Source organism: Urocitellus parryii, chromosome 4, assembly GCF_045843805.1.
Source record: "Urocitellus parryii isolate mUroPar1 chromosome 4, mUroPar1.hap1, whole genome shotgun sequence".
Taxonomy (NCBI): domain Eukaryota; kingdom Metazoa; phylum Chordata; class Mammalia; order Rodentia; family Sciuridae; genus Urocitellus; species Urocitellus parryii.
Window position 1 is genome coordinate 43,515,655 of NC_135534.1, and position 14,293 is coordinate 43,529,947.

The 14,293-nt window shown below is 35.6% G+C and overlaps 1 protein-coding gene across 3 annotated transcripts in view; it reads right to left on the bottom strand.

The window, feature by feature from the left end:
• Positions 1-377: 377 nt before the first annotated feature.
• Prmt3 (protein arginine methyltransferase 3) overlaps positions 378-14,293 on the bottom strand; it is a 136,886-nt gene continuing 122,970 nt past the window's right edge. The window contains exon 14 of one of the 3 annotated variants that reach the window (XM_026405297.2): positions 378-5,287. In XM_026405297.2, the coding sequence (XP_026261082.2) occupies positions 5,178-5,287 (110 nt within the window). In that variant the 3' untranslated portion in view covers positions 378-5,177. The remainder of the gene's footprint in view (positions 5,288-14,293) is intronic. The other 2 variants (XM_026405296.2, XM_026405295.2) reach the window with 2 other exon arrangements.

Below are 14,293 nucleotides of genomic sequence, written 5' to 3' on the forward strand. Positions count from 1 at the left end.
GGGATGACATGGATACCAATAAAGGATAGTGTGAAATTAGTCCTGATAGTCCCAAATCTATGGTTCTGAGGTTGGAAATTCTAGCAGAGAGTCCTGTTAGAGATTTGTAGAGTTCTTGGGGCTTCCATATTCCATCTAAGCTAATGGGGTGGCCTGGTGGGTTCACTTCTAGTGTCAACAATTTCCAAAACTATTTCAGCTACTGTTTTATTTTTGAGACGATAATTTTAAAACTTATTAAAGTTTAGCAACAGAAACTGTGGCAGTAGAAAAACATCATTTAAATTTTTTCAATGTTTGAGCATATGTAGGCTTTTTTTGTAATTAGCACAACCCCAAGTTTCTTGCTTCCCCCCCCTTTTTATTGTGAGCTTTTCCACGTAGCCATGAGAAACTGATATCTTTATTAGATGCATAGTTTTTCATGAAGTGACTGTCTTTACTTAAATGCCTCCTTTACTGTTAGACTATTGTTGATTTCTTTCATTTGAAATAATTACAATGAACAGTTGATAGTTTTTTCTGTATATTTATCTACACTCTGAACATGAACTGATTCACATTAGCAAGGATGTGGAGACAACATGTGAAAGCTTAATTGTAAAGGTTAAATGAATTATAAAGATTATTTCAAAAGTGCTTTGTTTATGCATCATTCTGCTTGGAAAAGTTAGGGTAAACTTTAGAGCAAGAAAACACTCAAATTTAGAGAACAGGTGAACCTCCAAGCCAAGAGACCTTTGTTGATGATGGGGGAGGGCTCATTACACACCTTGCCGTGGTCTCTAGGATAACAATGGGGTGGGGAAGATTATGTTCCGAGAGGCCAAAAACCGCTGATCTAAAACAAACTCCCCAAACTTCTTAGAGACCCAGAAGCCAGTGAGGCTAAATCCTTTCTTTAAACTCACAAATCAAGCTGGGTGTGGCGGGGATGAGGCAGGAGGATCACAAAATCAAGGCCAGCCTCAACCATTCTCGTTTCAAAATGAAAGCAGAAAGGAGGGCTGGGGGTGTTGCTCAGTGGTACCCTGAGTTCAATCCCCAGTGTTCTTTTTAAGCTCATAAATCATTAAATCATTAGTTATTTTGTAACCTGTGGGTGGAGTTTTATCTTTAACTTTGAAACTTTTTTTTTTTTTTTTTTTAACTAGGAATTGAACCAAGGAGCACTTTACTACTGAGCTACATCCCCAGACCTTTCTATATATATATTTTTTTTGGTACCAGGGATTGAACTCAAGAGCGCTCTACCACTGAGCCACATCCCCAGCCCTATTTTGTATTTTACTTAGAGACAGGGTCTCACTGAGTTGCTTAGTGCCTTGTTTAGTTGCTGAGGCTGGCTTTGAACTGGAAATCCTCTTGCCTCTGTCCTCCAGAGGGGCTGGCATTAAAGGCCTGGCTTTTCTACCTTTTGAGACAAGTTCTCACAAAATTGTTGTGGCTGCCTTCAAACTTGCTATCCTCCTGCCTCAGCCTTGACTGCTGGTATTCCAGACATGTGAAAAGTCCTTTTTGCACATTTTTGGTCCTGTTAGAACTTTGTACACTAAGTTAATCAGGTACATCTCATTTTGCTAATCTCCTTGTAATCAAACGTTACAATTCAGACATCAGTTTCATGTATATAAATCCTGTATTTTTTTTTTAAATTAGGTTGTTTTGGCATCTTCAATGGCTCCACATTAGACAAATTTAAAAAAAAAAAAACCCAAACCTTGTAATCTGTTTTCTGTGTCTATCTCCTTTATTATGACTGTTGAGTCATATGAGAAAATACTCTTTTCTCTGATCCACTATATCTGAAAATAGACGCATTACTTTTTCTAGGTAAATTTCCTTTACAGATTACAAATCTCATTTAAATGTTTCATTTGGAATTTACCTCTCTATCATCACCTCTCAATTCTAAAAGGCAACATGTACTCTAAATACCATTATTGATCTAACCTGCTGCCCTTACAAGTGTGAAAAGGTCAGTTTCAACAAACCAAGCAATAGGCAAGGAGTTGGAAAACTTTAAATGACCAGGTAGGAATACTTTCAGCTTTGTAGGCCATAGGATGTCACATTATTCAACTCTGCAGGACAAAAGCAGCTATAAAAAATGTAAACCAGCAAGTGTGGCTGTTCCAATAAAATTTATTTACCAGAACAGGCAACAGGGTGGGTCTGGCCCCACAGCTATAGTTTGCCACACTTTCAGTAAACATTTGACCTTGCCTCTCATCATAAATTGGTGTATCTGGAAGAGTTCTAATCTATAGCAAGTATAGATTAAATTTGTAAAGTGCTCTTTTCAGTTTTGCAACTAACTGAAGTGTGTCTGAAACTCTGTGACCAGGCTGCACACTTGGCATGTTTTTGTTATTCTGGTACATGAGAACAGTGGAATCTTGGGCATTTGGGATATATGCTATACATCAGCAATTTGTCAAAAATCCTGGCATGGCCAGCAGGGAGGAGTGGTATATCAGCTATTCTCTTGTCGAATGGTCTCAGCAGTACTGTTACCTTTTTTCCTCCATCTGAAAGCATGGTTGCTGAGACTCCTGTGAACTAATCTCAAATCAGTAACTTCATGAGACATTTTAGTTATTCCATTTTGAGAAGTAGGGTGCTGAAGGCCACTCTGTAGAAGCAAGGTCCTTACTCTTCTCTATACCCTCTTGGGCTTATTTCAAAATTAAACTACTGTACTGCTGTTTTTTTTTTCAGTGTCCTGTAGGACTGGGAGTGCAGCTCAGTGGTAGAGGGCTTGCCCACATGAGCAAGGCCTTGGGGTCGATCCCTGGCAAAAAATGGAGTGTGTCTTACTGCAGCTCTGGCTATTTACTGAACAATTTTGTGTAATGCGCACACCTGCTTGAGTTGTTTTCTTGCAACACTTCTTCCAAAGTGCTCTCTTCAGAACACACTATTCTGCATACAGATGACTATCATATACCACACTTGGAGGAGCCTCACACATTACAATATAATCATGTTAGTTTTCACAAAGGAAACCAGGAGAAAAATGCATTTTCTTAATAGAAACAAATTGGTATCTATAAATGCTCATCTGCCCACAGCCTGAAAGGACACTGTATTTATCATTGTCAAGGGCTATGAAGTACTTATTTTTCACAGCAGTTTAATGACAGAAATTCCAACTGAAGGGCGACATTTGGATGCTCATGTTCTCATAAAATGCTTAGGTACATAAATTAGAATTTCCCAGCCTGGGAAGGCGAACTGAAAAGAACAGATCTACCAACTGTAGCTAGGCTGGGAGAAGAATCATTGGGTGGAAAATCCCATGAAAACAAGTTTTAAGGAGAAACAATTTTTTGAGAAATATTTTTTTATAAATAGTAGGAAGTTCTTGTTATACATTTACAAAACTCACAAAATTTGTTTTTTGGCACTTAAAATATTCATCTTCCATCTTTACTTATTGGGTTACTCTTATTCAAATTTGTATAGGAAGCCATTTAAGACAACATCTTTAAGTACTTTTAAAGAGAAGCTGGACATGGTAGTGGGCACCTGTGACCCCTGATTTCAATGCCATCAATGGCCACATGAGACTCTGGCTCAAAATCCAAAAAGTACTTTAAATGCTCAAAATCCAAAAAGTACTTTAAATGATATCAGCAGCACATTTTCAGTAACACTATGAATCCTGACAAAAACAAACTGGCTGCTTTAACCCAGTGAAAACGAAAATTATGCTTATGAAGGAAGATTAGTTTCAAAGGGGCTTTCTTCCCACTGCTAATTTAGTTTTCTGATAAAAACCAAAAGAAAAATTCTTTTTGATATAGGCTTACCATTTTAAATATTTGTTATTTTCTTGTCCATTCATGTACGAAGGCAATAGTTATTATCTGATGGAGCTAATAATTCTCAAACTAATCAAATATTGATGCTATATTCTTTGAAGGGGTGTGAATGTACAATGACTCCTAGCATTTATTTAGTGTTTTTTATGTGCCAGGCACTGTTCTAAACATCTGAAATGTATAACAAACTGCAAGCAGAAGCTGGAGCTGGTGTTTGAGCACAGACACCTGAGGATGTCTTGTTTTGACAAAGAACCAGACATTTAATTTAAGTGAGGCACATGGTCCACTTCTCCTATTAAAATACGGTGTCACACACCTGTAATCCCAGCGACTTGGGAGGCTGGGGCAAGAAGATTGCCAGTTTGAGGCCCTAAGCAACTTAGTAAGACACCGTCTCAAATTAAACAAATAAAAAGGACTGAAGATATGGCTCAGTGATAAAGCACCCCTGGGTTAAAACTCCAGTACCCTGCTCTCCCAAATCCAAATTTTTTTTAAAAAGATTCATTTTGTCTAGAATGCTTCTGACTTTATAAAAGGTGTTACTACCCTGAAATATCTTTTAATGCTAAGAGTTTTGTACATTTTATTGAATATTTTTCATTTTCCATTTCAAAATGAATCAATTGCAAATGACATAATTTTACAGAGATTTAAATGTACCAATAGTTACATATATAACCTTTGCACATCTAGTTTGAAAAACATAATGTTAGTAAATAGGAGCACATTTATCTTATTTTTAAAAAACTTCTATGAAACCTAGGATCAATATATTTGAAGTTAGATTTCCTGGGTAATGCTAGAAGTCTATGGCTAAAGAATATTCACAAAGAAGGAATAAACTACAAAATGAGAACTACAGCATGTGAGACAGGATGGTCAACTATGATATCCTCAAATCTGATTTGTAGAAGGCCAGTATTTGCTTTCAGTTCCTTACGCTTGTTCTTTAACATTATATTCTGATATTCTCAAATAATACAACTAAAAACTATTGCTCCTTACAGAGAAAACCTGCAATAAAATGTGTGCTTCCCTGTATAACTAGTTTAATAAACATTATCCAAAAACTAGTATATTAATTTAAAATTTATAGTAGGAAACTTACTAAAAGCAAAAAAAGACTATCACTGAAAACAGGCCCATCTGAGGGACTGCATTTGGCTAAATCTGGCTAAGCAGACTTCTAAGAATACAGTAACTATGCACCATGAGGATAAGCAGGTCCCTGCCCTGGGTGATACGTGAGCTTCTCTTGTCTCCCTTACTGAGGAGTCTCACGAAGGCAGGATCTGCTTCCTATCCCCACACTAAAATTTGCAAGTTGTGCTTTCATAGCTTTTTTCACTGGAGACCATAAGTTTGAGTTGAATTATTCACTGTGACTGTCACAATGAGAGAACGAGGATCTTTCTTATTCTTATGAACCGTGATCTTTCCTTTCAAGACTTCACCTATAAAAGAAAGGCAAAAAAAAAAAAAAAGGTTAAGAATTCAAGAAATACAGTCTAGTAGAAAAGTTCAAGATACCTAGCAATTTCCTTTTTTTGTGTGTGTGTTGATGTTTCCCTAATTTTTAAACATTTTTATTTATTTTTAAAATTAATAGACTTCATTTGTTAGGGCAGTTTATTTTATGTATTTTTAAACAAGGCAAGAACTAACTACAATGATAGTATCAAATCCTTGAGAAAGAGTGCAGAACCACAGTGGTCATTCAGGGTTAGGGAGCAGTTTTATTAAACTCTTGAACAGAAGGCTGTATGGTGGGTTCTGGGGATAGAGAAAACCAAATGAGAGGATCCTGTCCACAAAGAGTTCATGATCAAGGGTGAAAGAAATAGCTATTATCAATAATTACATGACAAGCTTGTGTCTAAAAGTGTGCTGGAGGTGAGGATGGTTGGAAAGCAAGAAAGGGCAGTTTCATGAGAATCAGTGACTTATCCAAGGGCAGGGCTAAAGTCATGGCTAACCAGACTTAGAGTATATATGTAATGGCAGTTATAAGGGACAGAAACCATGCACAATGAGCCTTCAGTGAATGGCATTTTGAGGAAAATCAGATGGGAAAACTTACATTACATATCTGTTTAAAAGCAAAGGACGAGTTCCTAAACACTGATTGTCCTTTTTTTATTCCAAAATGGAATTATTTGTGTGCTTCTGATATAAATACTTCTCATTTAATTTTTTTCATCCATTTGTGAAGAGTTATTTAAAAATAACAAGAGAGATTGCTCAGTTGTAACTGATCATCATTCCTTGCTTTAATGAGAGTAAGATCACACCAACAGAATTAGGAATAGCTTCATAATCTGGGTAGACACTATGAGACTTCAAGTAAGATGACTGAGGCATCCTTGTAAATACTTAATAAAATACTTAATAAAACAAACAACCACAAAACAAAACAGCCACAAGCAAAATCTAACAAAACCACTGAATTGATATTTTCAGAATATAATGATCCCATTACTGTCCCATTCTATATACATCTTTGCAAAAAAGGTGAGACATGTACTTTAATGCAAAATTAAGAAATTAAAGAAGAAATAATGTAGTACAAGGTACATTCCATTCAGCAAAATATAAAAAATGATTTTAAGTTCAGTCATAAATTAATGTGTACATGTGGCTTTAGCTTTTATATCTAATTTATTCCTCTATATTAATTTTTATTTGTTTTTGATAGACCTTTATTTTATTTATTTATATGTGGTGCTGAGAATTGAACTCAGTGCCTCACATGCCAGGCAAGTGCATCACCACTGAGCCCGAGCCCTAGCCCTAGCCCCAGGCCCAGCCTCTTATTCCTGTATATTGTTAAGAAAATGAAATAAATGCCGTATTTCATATGCTATGCTCTGCGGGAGACCAACCTTACACGTGACTGAGTCACGCTCCCTGGCTGGGTGCTGAGGAGCTCAGTCACAGAAATGTGGCAGAGCTTTCCCCACCCTTCTTGGGTTTGAGGGTCAGTGTCTCGTGCATGGGTATGTCTTGCTATCGCCCCACGGGTGAAGCTATGCTCACCTGTTCCTTTGTAACAATACTAAGCAGGAAGTGTGAATCAGGCGGTATAGCGATACCAGACTTCAAACTATACTACAGAGCAATAGTAACGAAAACAGCATGGTACTGGTACCAAAACAGGCGGGTGGACCAATGGTATAGAATAGAGGACACAGTAACCAATCCACAAAACTACAACTATCTTATATTTGATAAAGGGGCTAAAAGCATGCAATGGAGGAAGGATAGCATCTTCAACAAATGGTGCTGGGAAAACTGGAAATCCATTTGCATCAAAATGAATCTGAATCCCTATCTCTCGCCTTGCACAAAAGTTAACTCAAAATGGATCAAGGAGCTTGATATTAAATCAGAGACACGGCATCTGATAGAAGAAAAAGTTGGTTATGATCTACATACTGTGGGAGCAGGCTCCAAATTCCTCAATAGGACACCCATAGCGCAAGAGTTAACAACTAGAATCAACAAATGGGACTTACTCAAACTAAAAAGTTTTTTCTCAGCAAAAGAAACAATAAGAGAGATAAACAGGGACCCTACATCCTGGGAACAAATCTTTACTCCACACACTTCAGATAGAGCCCTAATAACCAGAATATACAAAGAACTCAAAAAATTAGACAATAAGATAACAAATAACCCAATCAATAAATGGGCCAAGGACCTGAACAGACAATTCTCAGAGGAGGACATACAATCAATCAACAAGTACATGAAAAAATGCTCACCATCGCTAGCAGTCCAGAGAAATGCAAATCAAAACTACCCTAAGATACCATCTCACTCCAGTAAGACTGGCAGCCATTAGGAAGTCAAACAACAATAAGTGCTGGAGAGGATGCGGGGAAAAGGGCACTCTTGTTCATTGCTGGTGGGACTGCAAATTGGTGCAGCCAATTTGGAAAGCAGTATGGAGATTTCTTGGAAAGCTGGGAATGGAACCACCATTTGACCCAGCTATTCCCCTTCTCGGTCTATTCCCTAAAGACCTAATAAGAGCATGCTACAGGGACACTGCTACATCGATGTTCATAGCAGCACAATTCACGATAGCAAGATTGTGGAATCAGCCTAGATGCCCTTCAATAGATGAATGGATTAAAAAAATGTGGCATTTATACACAATGGAGTATTACTCTGCATTTAAAAATGACAAAATCATAGAATTTGGAGGGAAATGGATGGCATTAGAGCAGATTATGCTAAGTGAAGCTAGTCAATCTTTAAAAAACAAATACCAAATGACTCCTCTGATATAAGGGGAGGAAACAAGGACAGGGTAGGGACGAAGAGCTTGAGACGAAGATTTTCATTAACAGGGTTGAGAGGTGGGAGGGAAAGGAAACGAGAAGGGGAATCGCATGGAAATGGAAGGCGATCCTCAGGGTTATACAAAATGACATATAAGAGGAAAGGAGGGGTAAGACAAGATAATTCAAATGGAAGAAGTGATTTACAGTAGAAGGGGTAGAGAGAGAAAAGGGGAGGGGAGGGGAGGGGAGGGGGGATAGTAGAGAATAATATAGACAGCAGAATACATCAGACACTAGAAAGGCATTATGTCAATCAATGGAAGGGTAACTGATGTGATGCAGCAATCTGTATACGGGATAAAATTGGGAGTTCATAACTCATTTGAATCAAACTGTGAAATATGATGTATGAGGAACTATGTAATGTTTTGAACGACCAACAATAAAAAAACAAAAACAAAAAAAAAAAAAACCCTTGCCCTGTTTAGGATAGAATCTTCCATGGAAGTGCGTTGTGTGTGTGTGTGTCCCCTTCTCTTACTGTGCCCTTGGGTGTGGCCTACCCAGATGTCCATCAACCTGCTGACAGTGGACATCAGGAAGATAGACTCAGCCCCCTGAAACCTGACCCCTTGCCTCATTTGAATGGCTTCTCCTCAATAAAAGGGGTCAGTGCATGCTCTCTCTCTCTCTCTCTCTCTCTCTCTCTCTCTCTCTTCCTGCGGACCCTTAAGATCAGAGGAGCCTTCACAGTGACCCCAAAGAAAAATGTATTTGTGTCTCTTGTGTGGTTATTTTGCACAGGCCAGTTAGCCTAGTTTACCTGGAGTGACCCCTGAGCCTTTTAATCTCGAAAACAAAAACCTGGCAATGCTCACAATAGCATTCTTGGGAGAGTACCAGTCACATGGCCTTCACAGTGTTCAGGCAATCATTAAGTAATAATAATTGATAATATTTATTCAACACTTATTTTGTCCCAGCTCTGAGAAAATAATCTTTATAGCTTTAAATCTAGTATAATAAACAGGAAAGAATCTAAATTTTACTACCCTGTGACATCTTTTTGTAAAGACAGTCACTTGCTTATAAAAACATTAATATTTAAATTCATATACTTTAATACATATTATCTGTTAAAGAAATGATTTAGGGAAGAAATAAAAAGTCAATATTTTCAAACATTTGAAAATTTTCAATTTTGAACACAGATAATATTTAGCTTTTATCAACATTTTTAAACTTCTATTTTATATCAACAACCTTACCTTGAATTTACTATTTACAGATACTGAAACAGGGAAGGAATGGCAATTTTATGTTAAACTGACATTGTTTTAATGAGTACATGATGGAGAACAGTAATTATGAACTTGCATACTGGGTTTCACTTACATTTTGAATTTTCAACACTAAAGACAACTGTTGATTTTTACAATTTAATGGCTTGTTAGTTTCTTCTCACTTATTAACAGTATATCTTAGTGTAACTCATTTAATTTAGTTAATGTTTTATAAAGTAGTTCATATGTATAAAAAGACAGATAATATTTGAGGTTCACAAATAATAAAATGACCTCCACGAATCCAACACAAGGCTCAGAACCTCACCAACACTAATGAAACCTCCTACTGTGTCCCTCTACCACATCCCCCCTTTTTTTAAAAAAAAAAAAAAATTTTTTTTAGTTGTAAATGGACATAATCTTTATTTATTTTTGTGGTGCCGAGGATCGAACCCACTACCTCACACATGTGAGGCAAGCACTCTACCACTGAGACATAACCCCAGCCCCCACATCCCTCTTTTTTATGAGGCAACCAGAACATTTTTGTTCCATTACCTATTCAAAATAATTTTATTTCATGTAGGTGTACCCTTAATATCTGTGTTGCTTAGTTTAACAATTACTATTTAGCATTTATATGCTCTAAAACATACAAAGCAATGTAAAATGTACTGTATTTCTTCCATGGCTTGCTTATTTCATTCAGTGTTTGAGATTAATCTGAGGCAAGTAGCTACAGTTCACTCATGTTCCCAATGGTATTGTATTAAGCTGTATTAATGACTGCTATTTATCCATTCTTTTTGAATTATTTTGTTTCTTATTATACAAAAATGCTATAATGATTCTTATATATAGGCATGTGTCATGTAACAACATTTTGCTTGGAGATGGACCACACATATTGTGTAGGTAAGGGAATAGCAGGCTCTATCATCTAGGTTTCTGTAGTTACACTCTGAGATTTGCCCAATGATAAAATCACCCAACAACATACATCTCAGAACATATGCCTGGTAAGAGTCCCAGGACTGTGTCCGTACTACAAAAATGTCTCTTTGTAGTATAGGAAATAAACTGCTGGATTATAGGGCATATACATGTTGAAATTACCACATAAAAACCAAAAAGCTATTAGTAAATTCAACATCAATTCATGAAAAGTCTATCATTAACATAGGAATAAAAAGAGTAACTTCCTTAGTCTTTATTAAAATCTGAAAGAAAACAGGATAAAAAGCAAATATAGTGCCACTTAGGTTAAAGTGAGAACACAGCAAAGATGACACCATTGCTATATTACTTATATTCTTGAATGCTCTACATAAGCATATGACAAGAACTAGAATAAATTAGATACATTGTTAGGGAGAAAAAGATAAAATTAATTGCAGATGCTATTTTCAGTGAAAGAGTTGGAGAAATCTAATGTAGAGTTTGGCTAAATAATTGGCCTATGCATTGTAGGGTAAAACTCCATGGTTCTGAGCAAAAACCCAACTCCTAGGGAGCAATAAGCCAAATAATTCCCACAGCATGGGCTTGTTTGGAGATGTTTGAATTCCATGCAGCCAGGAAAGAAGGAAACTGAACAACTGTTAATGTTTTGATTTCGGAAGAAGTATCAGGTTTTGCTTCAGCACTGGAGCTAAACCACTCTGAGTAAAGGCTACTCTTGGGCTCCCTAACAAAACTTCAAAACGATCTTAGTAAAGATTAACTACTTGCCAAAGCAAACTTCAATACTTTCTTTTTTTTTTTTTTGCTGTACCCGATATTGAATCCAGGTATACTAATTTGATCAGGCTGGCATTGAACTCTTTTTCAATCAAAAGAGAAAAATCATGATTGTTTCATGAAGTGTAGAAAAAGTCTTTCATGATAATAGCTCCTCAGCAAGCCAGGAACAGAAGCAATCTTCCTCAACTTGATAAAGGGAATCCATGAAAAAGTGCAGATATATTACTGTTAATGATGAAGACGGAATGCCTTCTTCATTGGCCTCAGAGTGAGGCAAGGAGGAGAATTTTCACCACTAGTACTCAGTATCCCATCACTGTCCTTGTCAGGGTATAAAGAGATGGGCGGGGACTGGGATTGTGGCTCAGTGGTAGAGCGCTTACTTAGCACGGGCAGGACCTGGGTTCGATCTCAGCACCACATAAAAATAAAGGCATTGTGTTTTCTCCATCTACAGAAAGATTCATTCTCTCTCTCTCTCCTTTAAAAAAAAAAAAAAAAAGAGAGGATGGGCGGGTGAGGCAACAGGTTGGAAATAAAAAATAAGTCTTCATTTGCAAACAATTGTTAGAGAGAAAATTCTAAAACAATTTAAAAAAAAAGCTACTAGAACTAACATGTTTACCGCAGTCAAACCATATAAAGCCAAGATTATTTCCATATATTAGCAATGAAGAATTAGGAACTTCAAAAAACAAAAATATATACAATAGTTTTAAAACAGCACAAAATACTTAAGGTAAATGTATCAACATATGTCCATCATTTATTCACATAAAACTGAAAAAACTCTAAAGATGATCCAAGTAAGTGGGGAAATGTTTTGTTTGTGGACGAACAAGTCAATATTGTGAAGATGACTATTCTTTTGAGCCTACAGATTTAACATAATCCTAATCCTAGGATATACAGGCTTTTCTTGTAGGTAAAAATGTACATGCTTATTTAAAACTGGACATGTAAATATAGATTCTAGGATAGCCAAAACAATTTTGAGAATGAAAAGCAGGAGGACTCATAGTGTCCTAAAAACACACAGTAATACAGATCAGTGGAACAAACAAGAGCTCAGAAATAGACCTATACATATGTGATCCATTATTTTTTCACAAAGAAGTCAAGGTAGTTAAATGGAAAAAGAATAGTTATTTTGAGAAATGATAATGGAGCAACTGAATATACATTTGGGAAATATTAACTCTAAAATTAACATGAAACAGATTATAGACCTAACTCTAAAAAGCAAAACTAGAATTTTTCAAAGACATTAAATCTTTGTGATATTAGAATAGGCTAAGGTTTTAAAATCGGGACACAAAAGCACAAACTACAAATTATCTGACTTCATCAAAACATTAAAAATTGCTATTCTTTAAAAGTTATTAAGAAAATGAAAAAACACACCAGGAATGGGGATAAAAATATTAGCAATACATATATCTGACAAAGAACTTTTAACAATGTACACAAATGATTCTTACAACTCAATAAGTAGACCAATAATCTTCTTAAAAATTAAGTAAAATGTTTTATAAAAACCTCACAAAAAAGAAACGGACAGCCAATAACTATATGAAAAGATGCTCAACATCATTAATCATCAGGCAAATGTCAACTAAAAACAGATATAAGCAATTCCATTAGGTATATATTTATATTAAAATGACCTTCTATGTAAGTGTTGCCAAGGATGCTGAGCACATAAACTCACAATTGTGTTAAGAATGTTAAATAGTACAGCATTTTGAAAAAAATCTGTCAGTTTCTTTTCAAGTGTTAAAGACTAAGTAATTTCATTTCTAGGTATTAACCCAAGAGAAATGGGAACACAGTCTGCACTCATATTTTTTTCATATGAAATGTTCCTAGAAACTTTGTTCACAATGGCCCCTAACTGAAAACAATCTTAAAGTCTACCAACAGGTGAATGTGTAAGTTGTGGTATGTTAATACAACAAAATACTACTTGGCAATAAGGAACAAAGTAATGATACACAGATGGATTTCAAAAAAGAAAGCTAAGTAAATGAAGCTGGAATACATCCGAATAATTTCACAGATATATAACTCTAGAGAATTCTTGAATTCAGTGATAGTGGGGGTCTTGCCTTCTTGGAATTGGGAGTTGGGGAGCTGATCACACAGGGGATTGATGGAAATGTGGTGGTGTAGACATGTGTCAAAACTTATCAGACCGTAAAATTAAAGCAAATTTTTTTATCATGTGTAAATTATAGCATGATAAAATGATTTGAAAAAAATGTGATACTTTAAAAAATACAAAAATAAAACATAGAAGAAAAACTAGAGGGTCCATTATAGAGATTCATCAAATTAAGTAAGGCATTTTAAATCACTGAGGATTCAATACAATTGTGTAAATACAGTACAGTAATATAATCTATTTAGTATAAAACCAAAAGAAAAGGTCAACAGGTGTAACTATATAAAATGAAAAAAAAAATCTATAAAGCAAGTTAGTTTAAATGTTGCTGTCACTTCTTAAAGTAGTGAACATTAAAAAAAAGTTTGAATTCTGAATTCCTTAAGATGGATTATCAGGTATGCCTCTTCATAAAATAAATTCCAGTTTGATATTTCTGCCACCTTCACAGCACTGTATGTTATTAGAAGCCAAACAAGCAAAAAGAAACAACAAAAACACTGTTATCTAGCTAAACAAACAAAAAAAAACTCTCCAGAATTTGATTGCTCTGATTTGCTTTTCAATGATTATTAAAGGTGATGGGCATTATTTAAAATGTTTAACCACCATCTAAAAAAAAGTTTGGTGCGTTTACTTTTGTGATTTTTTTTTTTGTTGTTGTTGATGTAGATGAGGTATTGCTGCAAATTAGCCTTTTAATGCATTTGCTCTAATGGTTGCTGCTCTTTCATTAGGTTGCATTTGATGTGTTTGAAAAAAGTAAGTTACCTTGTTTGTTAATGTTTCAGTCAATCCTTAGTGTAAGAGTCAAAATGAAAATGTTCCATGCTGCTTATATAGCAGAATATCAAAATTCTTAATTTCAGGTTCAAGTGATATAAGAGGACTTCCTCCATTTGGAAAAATAGTTCAAGTCAAAATGAGTAACAAATATTTCTGTTTTAAGTTTTCACAGAAGACAAAATTTTAAGAATT